This window comes from Schistocerca nitens, chromosome 9 (genome assembly GCF_023898315.1).
Source record: "Schistocerca nitens isolate TAMUIC-IGC-003100 chromosome 9, iqSchNite1.1, whole genome shotgun sequence".
In the NCBI taxonomy this organism is placed as follows: Eukaryota; Metazoa; Arthropoda; class Insecta; order Orthoptera; family Acrididae; genus Schistocerca; species Schistocerca nitens.
This window is the reverse complement of record NC_064622.1, coordinates 34990651-35011861: the sequence shown is the minus strand read 5'-3', so window position 1 is coordinate 35011861 and position 21211 is coordinate 34990651. Positions and strand designations below refer to the sequence as shown.

The window sequence follows — 21211 nt, the reverse complement described above, 5'->3', positions numbered from 1 at the left end:
TATTATGGAAATGGGAGAGGATGTAGATGAAGATGAAATGGGAGATAAGATACTGCGTGAAGAGTTTGACAGAGCACTGAAAGACCTGAGTCGAAACAAGGCCCCGGGAGTAGACAACATTCCATTAGAACTACTGATGGCCTTGGGAGAGCCAGTCATGACAAAACTCTACCATCTGGTGAGCAAGATGTATGAGACATGCGAAATATCCACAGACTTCAAGAAGAATGTAATAATTCCAATCCCAAAGAAAGCAGGTGTTGACAGATGTGCAAATTACCGAAATATCAGTTTAATAAGTCACAGCTGCAAAATGCTAATGTTGTGGCGTAACAAGCTAGTCACGCTACACTGAGGAGGAAGCCGAAAGGCACGCGTACACACACGCCGTCTGGCGTCAAGTCTGGAACAGGAGAAGTTATGACTGCTATAAAGAAAATACGTAGCTTTGGAATATACTTAACTTTTAATGCTTCCTTTGGTACATCTCTCTTGACTATACAAATGAGACTCGTAAGATACATGCACTGATACAATTGGCGCCTTGGTTGGTTGTAGCCATTAACTTAGCTGAAGGCTATTCTAACTGTCTCTCGGCAAATGAGAGCAAAGGCTTCGTCCGTATAGTCGCTAGCAACGTCGTCGTACAACTGGGGCAAGTGCTCGTACGTCTCTCGAGACCTGCCGTGTGGTGGCGCTCGGTCTGCGATCACACAGTGGCGACACGCGGGTCCGACATGTACTAATGGACCGCGGCCGATTTAAGCTACCACCTAGCAAGCGTGGTGTCTGGCAGTGACACCACAACTAACACGAATTCTTTACAGACGAATGGAAAAACTGGTAGAAGCGGACCTCGGGGAAGATCAGTTTGGATTCCGTAGAAATGTTGGAACACGTGAGGCAATACTAACCTTACGACTTATCTTAGAGAAAGATTAAGAAAAGGCAAACCTACGTTTCTAGCATTTGTAGACTTAGAGAAAGCTTTTGACAACGTTAACTGGAATACCCTCTTTCAAATTCTGAAGGTGGCAGGGGTAAAATACAAGGAGCGAAAGGCTATTTACAATTTGTACAGAAACCAGATGGCAGTTATAAGAATCGAGCGACATGAAAGGGAAGCAGTGGTTGGGAAGGGAGTAAGACAGGGTTGTAGCCTCTCCCCGATGTTATTCAATCTGTATATTGAGCAAGCAGTAAAGGAAACAAAAGAAAAATTCGGAGTAGGTATTAAAATTCATGGAGAAGAAGTAAAAACTTTGAGGTTCGCCGATGACATTGTAATTCTGTCAGAGACAGCAAAGGACTTGGAAGAGCAGTTGAACGGAATGGACAGTGTCTTGAAAGGAGGATATAAGATGAACATCAACAAAAGCAAAACGAGGATAATGGAATGTAGTCAAATTAAATCGGGTGATGCTGAGGGGATTAGATTAGGAAATGAGACACTTAAAGTAGTAAAGGAGTTTTGCTATTTAGGGAGCAAAATAACTGATGATGGTCGAAGTATAGAGGATATAAAATGTAGACTGGCAATGGCAAGGAAATTGTTTCTGAAGAAGAGAAATTTGTTAACATCTAGTATAGATTTAAGTGTCAGGAAGTCGTTTCTGAAAGTATTTGTATGGAGTGTAGCTTTCGAAATGTGGTGCTACAGAAGAATGCTGAAGATTAGATGGGTAGATCACATAACTAATGAGGAGGTATTAAATAGAACTGGAGAGAAGAGAAATTTGTGGCTCAACTTGACTAGAAGAAGGGATCGGTTGGTAGGACATGTTTTGAGGCATCAAGGGATCACAAATTTAGCATTGGAGGGCAGCGTGGAGGGTAAAAATCGTAGAGGGAGACCAAGAGATCAATACACTAAGCAGATTCAGAAGGATGTAGGTTGCAGTAGGTACTGGGAGATGAAGAAGCTTGCACAGGATAGAGTAGCATGGACAGCTGCATCAAACCAGTCTCAGGACTGAAGACCACAACAACAACAACAACAATAATGAGTTAAAGTAAAGTTATTAGAGATCCTCTGAAGGCTTTTAAGAAAAGGAGAAATGTTGGAAAGCCAAAGGTATGTGTTATTACTGTAAACAATAAAGACGATAACCAAATGAGTGAACCTAACCTCTCAAGTACACCTGCCCATAGCAGTCAAAGTGGGAAAGAAAATACTTCACAGAAGAAGCTTGGTTCAATGAGTGAAAAATATTAATGTTTTATGGGCGAATCGGATGTGAATGAAATATTTGATATGTCGGTTCTCAAAGGAATTTTTTCAAACTGTGTAAGATGTATTCATTGTAGTGAAGTTGTTCTGGAACTCTCCATAATAAAGCACGTAGGACTTGCTAGTGAAATACAACTGAAATGTGATAAGTGTTCATACATGACCACCTTTTGGAACAGTGTTGCAGTAACTGCAACTGAAGAAAATGGTAGCAAAATCTACGAACACAACAACGAGCGATGCTTGCTTTAGACAAGGAACGCCTTCGGGCTGCAGACAGGGCTGTAAAGAGTCTAGAAATACAAGCAAGAGTAAACAGGAGGAGGAACAAGAGGAAGCTGGACGAGGAGTTTGCAGAGGATGAAGATAATCCATCCTATGGACCTGGAATGCACTAAAAAGTTAATCCAATCTTTGTCGCTCGATTCCCAAAACTTTTATTTTCTCATACTAATTACATGTTTTCTAAGGATCTTCCAAACATATTTGTTTCAAACTTTCAGTAAATGTTACACAGTACCTTCTGCATAATTCAACACAGCCTTTTTCCAAAAAACTGTATATTTTTGAATGTATAAATAAAAAATTGCAAAAAAATGTTGTGAATTTTCATTACAATTGAAAAAAAATCATCTTTAATAACTGAACTAAAATTTTGTAAAATCCCTGTGTTAAGTTGTAGCCCATATTCCAATAAATAATCTGTAAAAATTTCAACTTCCTACCTCAAATACTTTGTGAGGAAAGATGTAATTTATAAGCGTTATTTTAACATTGCAAGTATAGGGCGTTCCGGAGCCCCTTAATAATAGACAACTTTCAGTCAATAACTATTCAGTCTCAGAACAGCCGCACTCGGTTGAAATACCCCCGAAGCCACGGCAGAAAAACCGATAGCCTTTCTTCCATTAAGCACACGGTCATATAATCATAATAATTAACTGTTTGGCGGCTTAGATAAATTACACAAAATCCAGTAAAGGAATTAAACGGGGGTGTTTCAACGTCCCGGGTCGGTGAGCCACGAAGCTCGTAGCGATCGGACAGCTCTACACACTCTCCGACACTGTGCAGGGACCGGCAGCGGACCCAGCCGACTGCACCGCGCGGAGATAACTTCCCTGGTCCGCAGCAACCGACCGACTCCTGGTGGTCCATCCGCGACTGCTGCTCCGTCGCGACTGCACTGCTGGTGCGTCTCCCACTCACTTCCAGACACCCGACGGAGGAAATACTGGCTCGGACCCAACCATGCAGAGGAAACACGCCCACTGGCTACCCGACATCCCTGCCCCAGAGAAGAGACCGAGCTAAATTCCACAAGATGGTAACTGAATGGACCCAGAAGCACTCAGAGAACCAGTTACACGTCGCCGGTTGAGACGACCGACCTCTCAGAGCTAGTACGCCGACAACATTTAAAACAGGTTGTCAGTGGAAATCACATCAACTACACACAGAGTTTGATAAACACTTGCACGAAGACTTGAACGATACCCAACAGCAACTAAGAACGCACGAAGACAACATCGGGAGACGATGCACACACCCACAGCCGACTCATGAACGATCGGCGAGCCAAAGCGCGTCGTAAGGTTGGACGACCGACCGACGATCCACCAAGACCGTGGCCCGGCTCAAGTGATGCGTGGCGGCAATGGTCGGGCGAGCCATGTCGACGCAGACCTCACTGCTGCTCCAACCCGACTGCACCAGTGCCGCATTACAACTCCCCGACTGGCAGGTCCGGAATGCACTCCAGACACGTTCCAACTGACTGGCAGTTCGAACTGCAAAGCCGAACTCCTCTTACGACAGACAACGACCGAGACGCAATAGCAATCGAGCAAAGATACTACGAGAAGGGATATATTGATACGCGCTGCTAGCGCCGGTCACGGTCGGGCAAAGAAGTAACTCAGTGACAGTAGTAATTTAAATTAACGTAGTGAGGTGGAAATACGTTAAAATCAGGGTGTAAAATACATGATGGAGGGAACGCGAGCCACGAACGGCTCACTTACCTTGCTGTTTAAAGTGTGTAAGCTATGTTACAGTTACTCTTAAAGTTTTTTTTTCTTTCTTTGTGTAGGAGGATAGGCACCATCCAGATAAAAAATCAAGCAAAAAACGAATTTCTCTCTCACTAGATGTGAAGGAACCCCATTGAGTCACTCTAAAAATATCTGTTACGTGGAATGTTGGAGCTCCGTTTCTGAAATTTCGTTGAACAATCATTGCGTGACTCTTCCCATTGGTGTAGTAAGGTTTGCGTAGACTATTGCAGCGGCCTCTGTCGTGGGGAGAAAGAGTGACTCATTTCGAGGACGCGGGGGAGGACACATGGTCGGGTGACGCAGACGAGCGACGTGTTTTTGTGTTAGAGAATCAGTTGAACACTCCATCATTGACGAATGGTTGGTGTCAGCAGCGGACGCAGGTTTCGTCGCCCTGAACCACTGAGTCTGGTGGGAATAGCCTGCAGTGTGGGCTGTCTCAGGAGGAGAATGGGTGGATATTTTCGATTCGTTTCTTGTAAACTTGAGAAGACAACGCGTATATAAGAAGGGTACAAGGACGGATCCTTAAAATTACAGACCAATATCCTTAAAATCGGTTTGTTGCAGGATTCTCGAACATATTCTCAGTTCGAATGTAATGAATTTCCTTGAGACAGAGAGCTTGCTGTCCATGCATCAGCACGGCTTTAGAAAGCATCGCTCCTGCGAAACGCAACTCGCCCTTTTTTCACATGATATCTCGCGAACAATGGATGAAGGGTATCAGACGGATGCCATACTCCTTGACTTCCGGAAAGCGTTTGATCGGTGCCCCACTGCAGACTACTAACTAAGGTACTGAAACGTCCCCTTTTAAACAATTATACAAGACTGTGCTTACCAGAAACACAATATTTTTAGCGCAACGCAATCTGACTTTCAAAAATCCATACAAAAGAATGGCCCTGACTAACATTAACCTATACGTTTCACAAATCACTTACCTCACAAAAATCTTGGTTACTCGAGCTACTGCAATAAAGCAAGCGCCACTACTGCCACCTAAATAAAAGATTCAAACCACTGAAGATACTAACTACTGATAGGTTTAGTTAGCAAATGAAAGATTTTAATAGAGAACAAACAATGTATTTACCTTAATAGTCATAATATATATAGCAGTTCATGACAAATTTCAAAACTCCGCCATCTCTCTCCCCACATCCACCACTGCTGGCGGCTCACCTCCAACTGCGCAACGCTACGCGCTGTTCACAGCCAGCTGCCTAACACAACAATGGCGAGTATTACAACAATGCAAAGCAGTCACAGACTGCACACAGCACAGCCGGTGATTTTTATACAGAGGTGGCGTTACCAATAAAAAAACCTAAACGGCCTACTTACATAGCCCCCATGCTCCCCACAAAAAATTTTACAAATTGTTTTGGGCACTGGGCAATACATATTTGTTAAAATTTTTCGTAATCGTAATTACAATAACAAAGAAATCAAATGCATACACTTATTGATACAATGTTGGTCAAAAGCTAAAATTTTCTCACAGTCCATAAAGATAGTTCTGATCATTCATCATAATAGTAATTACAGTTTTTTTCACAAAGTCTCATTAGTAAAAGAAATTGCACACAGAAGTAGTGGATTTCCATGCAGTCTTGAAGAAGTAGTGTTGTCCTTCCAACGGAAAGACAGTGCTGACTCTTGACATGCTGACAGGTAATGGGCCACAACAGAGCAAACCCACAGCGGAGTCAATCGAAGTTTTGAAGAATATCGTTTGGTAGGTCATCACAGAGCAGACCCACTGCAGTCCTGGTAGAGATTACGGTATTGGTGGGCCACCAGAGGTGCAGACCCACTGCAGTCCTGGTAGATATTGTGGTATTGGTGGGCCACCAGAGGCGCAGACCCACTGCAGTCCTTGTAGAAATAATGGTACTGGTGAGTCATCAAAGAAGCAGACCCACTGTAGTCCTTGTAGAGATAATGGTATTGGTGGGCCACCAGAGGCGCAGACCCACCGCAGTCCTTGTATAGATGGCCAGCAGCCATCTGTTGTGACTGTGCAGGTGTACAATCACCATTGAAGAGTCTTGCGGATAATATAGCAAGTCCATAACCACCACTTGTGCACTCACAAAGTTTTTGGAATTGTCCTTAGAACCAGCAATGCTGTTATCCAGTCCCTTGCTGAATTATTAACACACGTGCAAACACTAACAGTCCCTACTTCTCACATGTTGTCCATATACTATGACCAACAGAAACGTGTGCAGTGAAATGTACTTAATTTGAAGAACTGGTGTCAATTACAATATTATAACATGAGAATACAATTACAAAGGTACAAAATATATCATTAAAGAACATAACAATACAGATAACATTTGTAGTACAGGCTTTACAAAAGAATCAAAATAACATATACAACAGTGTTACAGGAATTATGACATAAGTAAATACATAAAAGATCAGAATAACTTTTGAAATATCAACTTTACACATGAGCATTAAAACAGAACAGAATAAATAATGTCTAAACATCTTGACAAAGAAAATAACATAGTAGTTGAAAAATTCTAAAACATAAGTCTTATCAGATAAAAATATAAAGACAGGAAAAAAACATAAATACCCAAGGGTACACAAACATATAGCGGAATAACACAAGGAAAGGACAGGGTTTCTTTTACTGCAGTATTTTGCAAACAAAACTTTCTTTACTTCTCGGAGATCTCCCTTCGTTCCTCATTATTTCCAAAAAGTCCTATCTATACCTGTTTTCTGTACTTTTTTCGTATGACTTCTCAATGCATTTCTTCCAATTCATCGCAACTCATTCTCTTATATAGTCTACCCCCTCTTAAGCTAACTTAAATCTACTGAGCTCAGATGCTAAACTAAGGAATGAGGCAATGCAGCAGCACAAAACAATTAACACAAACAGCAATGATAAAAAATACAAAAGGCAAAGCAAGCAGCATAAATTACAACTAATATAAGGCAATGAGCAGCAAACAAGAAAAATAAATCAGTAGTAAAACTGGCTTAACAGCGTAATACAAAGTCAAATTCAGTAACACTATGCCTGGCAAACAGCAGCAGCAATGCAAAAACATATCTAAACATGACATAGCTCAAGCAGAAAAAATCTTACACTAAAAATGGCCATGTCTAATACCTATGTCACATCCTAACACTACAGTGATGCATCACGATAACTTACTCTACCAAAAAAAAATTACCAAGTAGTTGAAAAGAAAATTATGTATGCAGTTACTGTTATTAATCCCTTCTTATTGTTCTTTCCTTTCCAAGTGCTCCTTTTTCGAAGAATGTGGATCATAAAATTATTATTTTATAGATCTGTTGACAGAAAGTTTTCACATTAGCAAATGCATTTAATTTTATTTTATAAAACCAATGCTGCAACATAGCTGGAAAACAGATATCAAATGAAATAAGCAACTATGTACAAAGCATAAAAATATCATTCAATAGTCATGTGGCATTTCATAAGTTAGTAGAAATTCTCTCAATTCTCGTAGAAATACGCTTGTCATAATCAGCTGTGCAGATGTAAGTATCTTTCCAAGTAATGAGCGTGGCGTACTTGCGATGCTTTCTACAAAGGAATCTCAACAGCGAGGATAATGGCCTCCCTTTTTTTTTTTTTTACCTAATGGCTTTTTCTCCAGGTGGCTGGCACACCTGGGCGCCACCTGAGTCACTTAGCTTCCTTACCGAAATATTTACGACAGCAGTTTGCGCTACAGTGACAGTCTCATCTCATATAAAAAAATTTTCAGAGGTCGAGAATTTGCGTTACGAATGTGTAGAAACAAAATCCTATAAATATAACAGTGTCCAAAAACTTTTTGCCGGCATTGTGATACATTCATGCATTTACACACATTTCATAACTCTTAAAGTACGATTCTTGGTTACCAACAACCTTTTTCACAAATCAGCGTCTCTAACCACTACTCATTATTTCTTACCTTATTCGTCGACACTTCTTCAATATTTCATCATCACAGATACGTAGCATAATCAAATAACTCATACAGCATCAGCTTATTGATCATAAACATACCGCAACAGCGTAATACACATCGTTATCATAACATCATAAAACCTCAGCCAAATCTCAAAATCGTCGTAGCTTCCTTCAATAATTTCAAAACCTAAAAAAATTCTCTGCTCATGTCAAAAGTGTCATCTACCTCAAATGTACTTTAAAAATCATGATCCCATAAGAAATACGACATTCAAAGCTCTCATAGTATCACTATGGTTCCGAAAAAATATGAACATTTCACAAAGTACAGACAAAATACAATTTCATAAGTGTGAAATTATCCAACTGTGTAATTGCGTAAACATGTGTCACTGATGTAGTAAAAAAGAGTTTATTTCTCAGTTAAATGATCAGATAGCTGTGTAATTTGTGTGTTAGAGAAATATGGTACCGATGTGTAAAGTTGTATAAGCAAATACCACATTAGTTAGGGCTCCTTGTGCTTGCCAAACACATGGTACACAAACTAAGCGTGTACCCCCCTGAGGATTAATGTAATTATACCCTCAGGTGTTACATATTACAGCAATGGAATGAAATATATCACGGAAAACCCTTGTATCATTGTACTCCAAATATCTTTAAAAATAAATATATTAAGTACAAAATCAATCACTCAAATACGTGTCCTGTAGCGCTAAATGTGCGTCTTGTTGCAACATAATCTCTGTGGAAGTGTCGTAGTTATCGTCCTCCGAAAGCTAAGTTCTGCAGAAGTCAATGTACTTACCTCATGATAAACAAAAGTGAAATGCTTTGTGTATAGATATCATAGTTATTACGCTTATAGTTGTGATGAAGAAAGTACTGTACTGTAACGATTGTTGTGCTACGGAAAACCCTGTCTCATTGCAGCTATACTACAAAAGTTACTACTAAAACCTGTTTTACTTTCCAGAAGAATTCAGAAAAACTGTGCAGATATAAAACAGATACACCGCAAAAGCAACATTGTAAATTGTCACTCATTAGTAGCGTCGTGATAAAACCGTGTAGTTGTCACATAAACTAACCACTGTGTCGTCTGGTATCTCACAGAAAGTACTTTAAACCCAGAATGTATTTTCAAGTAAACCAAAATGTTGCATTAAAATCTCAAGTTAAAAAAGCACATTATCTCTCAATAAACGGTTTTACGTGTGAAATGTGGTGTAAACCTTTGCTCTTCCTAGTACGCAGAGTTTCAACTTCAAAGCAATTATCATGTTGTATACATCGGTAAAGAATGCTAAAATTTTTCTCAAGGCTAGCGTCTTATGTTATTTTTCTCGGAGCCAGCGGGCGCACGCGGCTGCCTGCTTGTGCGAGTCATTGTCTGTCTCTTTGTTGGCGCGCGCCGTTATTGGGATTAGGAGACCTAACTTCTACAAATTCACTTTGACGAGAAGGCCCTGCCCTGTTTAAATACCGCCAGTTCTGATGCAATTCAGGTCTGTCGTTACGAATATATCGTCTGTCGTCATGTCGGTAGTTTACATAGTTTCTTGTTTGTCGGTCATGTGGTGGAGAATTTCTCCCTGAATCGTAACTGCGCGCTGAACTGTTGCGTCTGAAAGTATTCTGTCTCCCTTGATAATAATAGTTCTGGTTACCATATTGTCTGTTTCTCTGATTGTCTCTGTGATAGTCATTACCGCGGAGAGGTGATCTTACCCTGTAATTATTACCACTCTGCCAACGGTTGTTATACGGGTGGTGTCTGTTTCGGTCACGATTTGTGTTGTGAGAATTGCCTTGTCGCGTCCAGTTATTATTTCTTTCATCGCGGAATTGCGACGGATGTGATCTGTAATTGTTGTGCTCCTGTTTCCGCGTTCCCCGATTGTCAGTGTCAATTTCCAGTTCTTGTAACAGTCCCTGAAAAACCTCAATGTCTTCTTTGCAACGTCCTGCTAAAATAATATGTCGTAAATGTTCAGGTAATTTGATTAAGCAAATGCGGATGAGTTCTGAGGGGCTGTATGGGTTTGACAGGTACTGATTCTTGTGCAACATGTCTTCAAAATATTTGACAAGACTGGAAAATTGAGATTGTTCAAAGTGTTTCATCATTATGATGCTATGTTTTACTCGGTCTTGTGTAGCTTGAGACCAATATGCTGAGAGGAACGCATGGTAAAATTCTCCTTCACTGTGACAATCGTGAATGACCGATCGCATTCTTACAGCTGGTTCATTCTCCAAGTAGCCACACATAAATTCTAATCTGTGCTCCAATGACCAGTTGGGAGGAAAACAATGAGAGAATTGATGGAGCCACGCTTGTGGATGAATGTCGTTGGCAGAATTCTTAAACGTTTTGAATTTACGTGTAGTAATGAACAGCTTATAGTCAAAATCATCATGTCGGCGAGTAGCATATCGGTCATTGTTAGGTCGTGTTGGCCGTTCCATCTCAAAATTCGGTGCACATTGCCAATTTCTTTCATAACTTCCGAAATGCCCTGTGTTATTATTTTGTGGTTGTTCCGTATTTCTGTCCCTCTTCCCGTATTGGGGCGCGAGTGTCCTCTGAAATACGTAATTCTTGTACTACCTGTGTCAGCTGATCTTGTACTGCCCGGATTTCTCTTTTGTACTGTGTATTGATTTGATTTTGATTTTGTTTGAATTTTCTAATTTGTTCATACTCTTCTGTGTCAGTGAAGGCTACAGGTCTTGTGTCATTCAGATCATCATCTACCTTTGTAGATAAGTTAGTGACCTGATCCGAAAGTTCGGCTACTTTCTCCGATAGTGAACACATTTCCTCAGTGTGTTTTTCTGAACCAAGTTTCAGAGTGTCCATTTGTGTTGAAATCGAATCTACTGTGTCCTTCAAGTTTTCCTGAGTTTTTGCAAGTTGCGTAACCGAATCGGTAGATGCAACTGAGTCAATTTTAGCGCACAAGGTCTCATGATTTTCATGAACAATGGTTTGCAGTTCTTTTATGGCTGCTTCGTGATTCTGTAATGCATTTTCATGCCGCGAAAAAATAGGTTGAAAATGCTCACAAATTTGTGTTTTTACGTCATTACAGACTTTTTGACATTTCGATTCAATGTTATGTAACTCAGTAGTTAAATCTTCACGTGTTTGTTCAAGTGTGGTGTCTAACTTTTGAAGATTTTGTTCCATTGTGTCTAACTTTTGAAGATTTTGTCCCATTTGTTGCATTAATTGCAATAATAATGTATTAGTGTCTGGAATCTGTTTGTCTATGCTTTTTTGCAGTGCATGTTCACCGGCAATATTCACATTTTGACAAGCAGAAAATGTGTCTTGACTCATTTGAGAAAACGGTGAGGACCCAAAACCTGAGTCTACAATATTTGCAAAATTGTGTCCCGATTCCTGAGGCGAGCTGTTGCCGACCGATCGATCGATAATGCTTCCCTCTTCACTAATTGTTTCACTGTCCACGCCATTATTTGCAACCCGCTCCATTTCCCTACGCGCAATTACCAAATTACTACTTTGAACAATAGTTAATTCATTACTCTGCGGCGCTAACACACTGCTTTCGTCTTCACTGTCATTTCTCAGTTTACTTTGGAGCTTAGTGTTACGTTTTTCACACGCCATTATTGACACAATATTTCACACGACAACACAGAAAAACACAATTTGAAGAGCAAAAATAAGAGAACACATTAACATAGCACTGCAAATAATATCTAGTTAATTGCAGCTGCGAAATACTTGGTGCAAATCTACATGCATGCCACAACTGTTTTACTGTACAACAATGAAAGACTGCAACTACAAAGGAGATTTTCTCTACAATTACGCGCTAGCAATAAACAAAAGCTACACTAATTACACAAACTACAAGGAAAAAATCAGAAGATTCCAGTGAGGTATCCTCGGCTAAGGGTCGACATATGAAACGTCCCCTTTCTGAACAGTTATACAAGACTGTGCTTACCAGAAACACAATATTTTTAGCGCAACACAATCTGACTTTCAAAAATCTATACAAAAGAATGGCCCTGACTAACATTAACCTGTACGTTTCACAAATCACTTACCTCACAAACATCTTGGTTACTCGAGCTACTGCAATAAAGCAAGCGCCACTACTGCCAGCTAAATAAAAGATTCAGATCACTGAAGATACTAACTACTGATAGGCTTAGTTAGCAAATGAAAGATTTTAATAGAGAACAAACAATGTATTTACCTTAATAGTCATAATATATATAGCAGTTCATGACAAATTTCAAAACTCCGCCATCTCTCTTCCCACATCCACCACTGCTGGCGGCTCACCTCCAACTGCGCAACGCTACGCGCTGTTCACAGCCAGCTGCCTAACACTACAATGGCGAGTATTACAACAATGCAAAGCAGCCACAGACTGCACACAGCACAGTCGGTGATTTTTATACAGAGGTGGCGTTACCAATAAAAAAACCTAAACAGCCTACTTACAGTACGAGCATATGGGATTAGTTCCCAAGTATGTCAGTGGCTCGAAGACTTCTTAAGTAATAGAATCCAGTACGTTGTCCTCGATGGTGAGTGTTCATCGGAGGTGAGGGTATCATCTGGAGTGCCCCAGGGAAGTGTGGTAGGTCCGCTGTTGTTTTCTGTCTACATAAATGATCTTTTGGATAGGATGGATAGAAATGTGCGGCTGTTTGTTGATGATGCTGTGGTGCACGAGAAGGTGTCGTCGTTGAGTGACTGTAGGAGGATACAAGATGACTTGGGCAAGATTTGTGACTGGTGGAAAGAATAGCAGCTAACTCTAATTATAGATAAATGTAAATTAATGCAGATGAATAGGAAAAAGAATCCCGTAATGTTTGAATACTCCATTAGTAGTGTAGTGCTTGACACAGTCACGTCGATTAAATATTTAGGCGTAACATTGCAGAGCGATATGAAGTGGGACAAGCATGTAATGGCAGTTGTGGGGAAGTCGGATAGTCGTCTTTGGTTCATTGGTAGAATTTAGGGAAGATGTGGGTCATCTGTAACGGCGACCGCTTATAAAACACTAATACGACCTATTCTTGAGTACTGCTCGAGCGTTTGGGATCCCTATCAGGTCAGATTGAGGGAGGACGCAGAAGAAATTCAGAGGCGAGCTGCTAGATTTGTTACTGGTAGGTTTGATCATTACGCGAGTGTTACGGAAATGCTTCAGGATCTCGGGTGGGCGTCTCTAGATGAAAGGAGGCGCTCTTTTCATGAATCGATACTGAGGAAATTTAGAGAACCAGCATGTGAGGCTGCCTGCAGTACAATTTTACTACCACCAACTTACATTTCGCGGAAAGACCACAAAGATAAGATAAGAGAGATTAGGGGTCGTACAGAGGCATATAGGCAGTCATTTTTCCATCGTTCTGTTTGGGAGTGGAACAGGGACAGTACATGCTAGTTGTGGTACGAGGTACCCTCCGCCACGCACCGTATGGTGGATTGCGGAGTATGTATGTAGATGTAGACGTAGACTTCTAGCAGAAGGCTCATCCGTGACTAAGTGGGTTTAGATACTTGTTTGTGGAACCAGTACCTTGTTTGTGGTCCTGATCAGAACAGTAATTATACAACCAGCAGTGATTATGTATTTCAGGGTGACAACATGATGAGATGACAGTCAGTCTTGCTTTACCTATTCCTTGTAGGCATGTTAGGCAGATATAAGACGGTCCTTAAGTTTACAGCTTGAATTTCCTTTGTTTTCGTAGTTCACTGATTTTATGACTTTTTGCTTCCTTTTTGCGTTTGTACTCGCAAAGAGTAAATAAAACTGGAACTAATTTGGATCAATAAGGTCAATTCAGTAGAAAGATAATCTACCCCAGTTATGAATCATTAATGATTTCGTAAGCGTTTGTAACCAGAACTCTAATACGAGAGCCTTTCTTTTTTCATTACGCGATCTGCTGCATGACAGTTCAGATACATACCTCAGTTCATGGAGAGTGATCTGTCTCTTGGTCAGTGCCACCAGAACAGATCACAATAAACGACCAAAGGGTCCGTTAGCTTTAGTCGGCATCTTGCAGGGTCAAAAACCAATCACGTCACCTCATCAGAGTGGTCTGTCAAACAAGTACACTAATGTAATAATTCTGTCTACGTTAGGTAATGAGTCACGCAGAGGTAATATTTTGTGAAGTTTTCTCGTCAATTTTCCCCCCTTACCCCTTCGAGTCCACAGCTAATTGTAACACCGGGTGGGTTTCAGGAAAAATATTATCGCATATTGTAAAAGTGCTATATAAAAGCCCTACTATTGCGTTTGCAGCATGTCATTTAACACTGGCCAGTAACACGGGAGTTTGTGTTCTGTCAGTGTTTGTTTTGTTGCACTGAATTGATTGCTAATGTGTTATAAGGACAGCTAAAGTGTGTCACTGTAGACGGATATGAGGACCAATTCCCAACCGGCATAATAAATTTAAAACGTATCAGCCGACGTCAACTTTCAGTCCGCATGAAGCTTCTGAGAACATTCTTGTCAACGTTCATGGCAAACTGTCGTGACTGAATTCTTCTGAATTATTAACAAGATTCTTGTAGGATCTGTTGAAATATTCGTCTCTCCAAAACTTTGGCCACATTGCTATTGGCCAAGGGGTTTTTACAGAGGGGAGAAGACTCATTTGTCACCACATTCAACATCAGCACCCCTGTGAAATTTAAATTTCCTTGCGAATTAAGTGTTCGAAGAGATTTCAGGATTTCAGGCTGAAGATGACTCGCAGGTGTCCTGTTGAAATATCGTGGAGTGAAGTTTACGACGACTGCAGCAATCCCGAAATCTCTTCGAACATCAGCATTCCTTTAGTCGAGCTTAACTCTCCATTCCTGTACATTCGCTTGCAGCAGGAGCAACCTCCAGAAAATATCCATGTGACACTGTTTCCATTCCTCATGGATTGTTCAGTTCACGGTTACTGAGTTACCAATCTCATTTAGTGCCACAATACATTAAGTGATGCCCCATAAATCAGGTGTAGTGTATCTGTATCCGTAGAGCTTCTATAGTACCAGACACTGCCCTATTCAGCGCTGCTGTTGCAGCACTGCAGTCACTGGTGGTAATGGGAAGTTCAGTAATCCTAGATGGTGGATGGCGACAAAATCCGAAGTATTTATCTACAAAATAAGATAAAAGGTGTAACTTGTAGCATTTCCACATCTAAAATACGTCAGCAACACACACTTACACTCCCACACTGAGCAACACTTGTGAAGGTACAAACTTTGATTTGAGTGCCATACATGGTGTAAGCATAACGACCGTCAGATTAACTATTGGCAACATCTAAATTGTTTTATGATGCGTTAATTCAGTCACTAAAATGCCTGCAGAAATACGTCAGATATATAAAAATTCAATTTTGGCATCAAGTGTCAAAATGTTATTTTCCACATGCATATATCCCCTTGATGACTAAAACATGAGTTCGAAATCTCAACTTTGGTGCCACAATATTATTTTCCTGCGTAAACACATGTGGCTAAAAAATAACACGCTGAACAGGCAGGTCAATTTCATATTGAAGCCTAGTTGAAGCGAAGTAGTGGAACAAGATTACAACTACATAAAATACATGTTGGCTGAACTGCTGGGCTAAGCACGCCAGCACACAAACAGAACATCTGAACCACTGCCAGCTATTGGAAGAATATGGTTAATTTCATTTTTAGGACTACGCTTGTTGCAAGGCACAATAAAACTCCGAATCAAATATTTCTACACTTAAATTGTTAAATGATCTTGTCAAATGGTAGAGTGGAATCTTCACGCCTAAAACATGTAAAAGGTGTTGTCATTTCAAGCTGAGAATATGTTATTGGTGATTCATGAAGAAACTAACATCACCTAGTATTTGGAAAAGCTTTTCGGTAATTTCTCACTTTAGCAAGAACCATTTTAGGGGAGGGGGGGGGGGAGAACTTAATGCACCATGTTATACACTTGGAAACTCGGTCGACGTTGTTAACAATCTAAGACGACTTTTTATTTGCATTTGAAGTACAGTATATGTATCATTGGTATGCCCAAAATGAAATTTCGAAGAATATTGCGATGTTTACCGATCAGTATTATGGTGCCAAGACTCACAAAACGTTAGAGGCTGTATTTCCTATAATAACCTACTAAACAACACTCAGATATTAACAAAACTTGCGATGTAAAAGCACACACACAACAACCAAAAGAAAAATGAATGAATAAACGTGATGTCAGGCATGATGGGATGAATAATATGTTTTGTGAGCTTTTCATTGCTCTGTACCTCTTTAACGGCATCGTTTCGTAATTTACTACGGCAACTTCTGATACATTTACCTTCACCATAACATTAACAACGACAGTGGTGGACAGAGATGAAACATGTCCAGAGATAATGGTGGAACAAAACAGAGATGGAAGACCGATACCTCGAAATTACAACCTGTGCCAACAAAAAAGAATTATTTATCATAATAATTACTGATTTCGAGTACAGAACACACACACACACACATACATGTTACCTATCATAATATCCAAGCATAATTACAGAGTACAAATGTGGCTTCCCTAAATCACTTATGTGAAACACTAAGATGGTTCCTTCGAAAACGATACTGCCAAATTGCTACCCTATCCTTCTTCAATCCGAGCTTGTACTCCATCTCTAATACCGTCAACAGTGGGACTTAAAACCTTTCCTTCCTTGGATTGGCCACCAACTGTATAGCCCTGATAAAACGAGACTGTTCTTTTGGGAGTCCGCTTGTCACAAAAAGTCCTGTGCACATTCCCATAATTTTCAGACACATGGCATGATAAAGTTGTCCATTTCTAACGGTGATAGTCTCGTTGTAGCCCTAAAGCAGCATGTATCACAGATACAATCGCTCATTGACAAACATTAATGTTAGCAAAATTGTAACACACAGAAAGAGTGGTCCAAATGTATCCAGACTTGGAGGTTGGATATAATAATTTTATCACTTATAAGTCATTGAGATGAGGGAGCTAAAGAGTACATATTAGGTTTTTCAAAAATGGATCCAGTTTAATTAATTTTTATTTCATGACATATTAACTGGACACGAATAACTTTTGCATAGATGGAGACAGTTTAAAGTATTCAGATAGATGTTATCAGTGTTCACTGTGCCACTCTCTCATTGCAGCCACATCCTCCACGCTTTGGAATGTAGAGAGATACAGTTTGTTGAATTTGCTTAAACTAATAGCTTAATCTTTTCGTGGTTGGATATATATGCCCGCTGTACTGAAGTTGCAGACTCACTTCTTCTGATTTCAAGAACGCAGAAAACATTGTACTGCCTGGTGGCCTAGTTACTCCTAATTGATGTGGAATGGTTGCCTGTTGACATGAGCAGTCGAGCTAACGTTTATGCAGTTGATGGTGACATTAGATCTTCGTCGTTCCAATGGTTTGTAGATTATTGATATCCGATTTTTGTTTCCTGAAATTAATATAAACTGGTACAAAAATGTCTAAAATATTTTAAGATACTGATTCATTTGTTTGCCAAACCAGCAGTTACGCTTAGTGCAAAAATTGCGGCATTTCGGTGTTTGAGAAGCTCGGGAATATATTGCTGCTGGTTGAAAACCTCATTGTTGGTGGGACAGTGCTAAATCGAAGACGTAATATGCTCAGTTCTGATACTGCTCTCTCATTCCTCCAAACTCAAGAAGTCGGACAACGTTAAACTGCATTGCGTCCTTCTTATTCACGACTGTGGTGTAATGACCATCTGCTGACTTGAGCACTTCAGTTGTCATTTAAACAACTATAAGCCTTCTAGCGGTAGGAACTTTAGCTCCTCGTATTTCTAATGATATGTAGATTACTGGTAACCAATTCATGTTTCTTGAAATTTATGTTAATTGATATAAATCTGGAAAATACACTCCTGGAAATTGAAATAGGAACACCGTGAATTCATTGTCCCAGGAAGGGGAAACTTTATTGACACATTCCTGGGGTCAGATACATCACATGATCACACTGACAGAACCACAGGCACATAGACACAGGCAACAGAGCATGCACAATGTCGGCACTAGTACAGTGTATATCCACCTTTCGCAGCAATGCACGCTGCTATTCTCCCATGGAGACGATCGTAGAGATGCTGGATGTAGTCCTGTGGAACGGCTTGCCATGCCATTTCCACCTGGCGCCTCAGTTGGACCAGCGTTCGTGCTGGACGTGCAGACCGCGTGAGACGACGCTTCATCCAGTCCCAAACATGCTCAATGGGGGACAGATCCGGAGATCTTGCTGGCCAGGGTAGGTGACTTACACCTTCTAGAGCACGTAGGGTGGCACGGGATACATGCGGACGTGCATTGTCCTGTTGGAACAGCAGGTTCCCTTGCCGGTCTAGGAATGGTAGAACGATGGGTTCGATGACGGTTTGGATGTACCGTGCACTATTCAGTGTCCCCTCGACGATCACCAGTGGTGTACGGCCAGTGTAGGAGATCGCTCCCCACACCATGATGCCGGGTGTTAGCCCTGTGTGCCTCGGTCGTATGCAGTCCTGATTGTGGCGCTCATCTGCACGGCGCCAAACACGCATACGACCATCATTGGCACCAAGGCAGAAGCGACTCTCATCGCTGAAGACGACACGTCTCCATTCGTCCCTCCATTCACGCCTGTCGCGACACCACTGGAGGCGGGCTGCACGATGTTGGGGCGTGAGCGGAAGACGGCCTAACGGTGTGCGGGACCGTAGCCCAGCTTCATGGAGACGGTTGCGAATGGTCCTCGCCGATACCCCAGGAGCAACAGTGTCCCTAATTTGCTGGGAAGTGGCGGTGCGGTCCCCTACGGCACTGCGTAGGATCCTACGGTCTTGGCGTGCATCCGTGCGTCGCTGCGGTCCGGTCCCAGGTCGACGGGCACGTGCACCTTCCGCCGACCACTGGCGACAACATCGATGAACTGTGGAGACCTCACGCCCCACGTGTTGAGCAATTCGGCGGTACGTCCACCCGGCCTCCCGCATGCCCACTATACGCCCTCGCTCAAAGTCCGTCAACTGCACATACGGTTCACGTCCACGCTGTCGCGGCATGCTACCAGTGTTAAAGACTGCGATGGAGCTCCGTATGCCACGGCAAACTGGCTGACACTGACGGCGGCGGTGCACAAATGCTGCGCAGCTAGCGCCATTCAACGGCCAACACCGCGGTTCCTGGTGTGTCCGCTGTGCCGTGCGTGTGATCATTGCTTGTACAGCCCTCTCACAGTGTCCGGAGCAAGTATGGTGGGTCTGACACACCGGTGTCAATGTGTTCTGTTTTCCATTTCCAGGAGTGTATTTTAAGACATTGAGCTGTCTGTTTCCCAAACTCGATGGTATGCTTATTACAAAAATTTTTGGATTTAGGTGTTCGAAAACCTCGATAATATGTTACTTCTGATTCAAATCCTAACCAGTTGTACACCTAAAACATGGTTCATTCTACCATATTCAACAACTTCTGTTCATAAACTATATTAATTTTTGGTAATATTTTATGTGCTGTATTGAACTGAATGAATTAAGAGAGAGTCCATTTCCTAAGAAAAATATATTACTTTTTTAAAAACATAATCTACAATTTCTTATGTTGCTTGATTAATTGTGGCATTTGTGTCACCTATAGAATGTTCCAACATATTCCCAGGGTTCCAACCATTTCGTCGACACGTTTTCACACCTGCAGTAGACGTGATTTGGTCTTTACTTTGTACGCAGCCTTCTGAGCCGTTCCCACTGGGCTCGAACATACAAGTGGTCAACCTCCCTGCCGATGGATACGACGCTCCAGCAGGCCTTCCAGCCACCGTCTCGGGCTGGGGCGACACCGCTCCAGGCTGGGGCATGAACGACTCCAGCCCAGTGTACCTGCAGCGGGCGGACATGCACGTCGTGGACCGTGACACCTTCCGTGAAATGATGGCCGACATCTCGCCAGTGACGCTGGGCATGGCGTGCGCTGGGGAACCCACCATGGCCGCCTGCCATGGGGATTCGGGCAGTCCCCTCGTCTACGGGGACACTCAGATCGGCATCGTGTCCTGGAGTCGGCCGGACTGCATCAGTGCCACTGCAGTCTACGCCAACGTGGGCACTTTCTGAGCCTGGACCAGGAACTGCACAAGAATTTAACAACAGACTTGGTGTATGCCTACACTAGCTGCACGCCAGAACATAATCGCGTCGCTTTATGCTTCAAACTGTAATTTTTCTTTACTCATGTTCTAATAAAATATTCATCCCGAAAATTTAGCGCGCCAAACTGAAAATCTCGCCTGCCATTTCCATTTTGATATACGAATTTTCTTTGTTTGCCCAAGACAGAATACCTATACTGACAAATTCAACAATGTTGTTGTTGTGGTCTTCAGTCCTGAGACTGGTTTGATGCAGCTCTCCGTGCTACTTATCCTGAGCAAGCTTCTTCATCTCCCAGTACCTACTGTAACCTACATCCTTCTGAATCTGCTTAGCGCATTCATCTCTTGGTCTCCCTCTACGATTTTTACTCTCCACGCTGCCCTCCAATGCTAAATTTGTCATCCCTTGATGCCTCAGAACATGTCTTACCAACCGATCCCTTCTTCTAGTTAAGTTGTGCCACAACCTCCTCTTCGCCCCAATTCTATTCAATACCTCCTCATTAGTTATGTGATCTACCCATCTAATCTACAGCATTCTTCTGTAACACCACCTTTCGAAAGCTTCTATTCTCTTCTTGTCTAAACTATTTATCGTCCATGTTTCACTTCCATACATGGCTACACTCCATACAAATACTTTCAGAAACGACTTCCAGACACTTAAACCTATACTCAATGTTAACAAATTTCTCTTCTTCAGAAACGCTTTCCTTGCCATTGCCAGTC

At 41.7% G+C, this 21211-nt stretch overlaps 1 protein-coding gene across 1 annotated transcript in view; it reads left to right on the top strand.

Moving 5' to 3' along the window:
• LOC126203542 (uncharacterized) overlaps positions 1-20444 on the top strand; it is a 63495-nt gene extending 43051 nt beyond the window's left edge. Inside the window, exon 2 of the mRNA XM_049937866.1 lies at positions 20061-20444. Coding sequence (XP_049793823.1) covers positions 20061-20444 — 384 coding nt within the window. The remainder of the gene's footprint in view (positions 1-20060) is intronic.
• Positions 20445-21211: the final 767 nt, after the last annotated feature.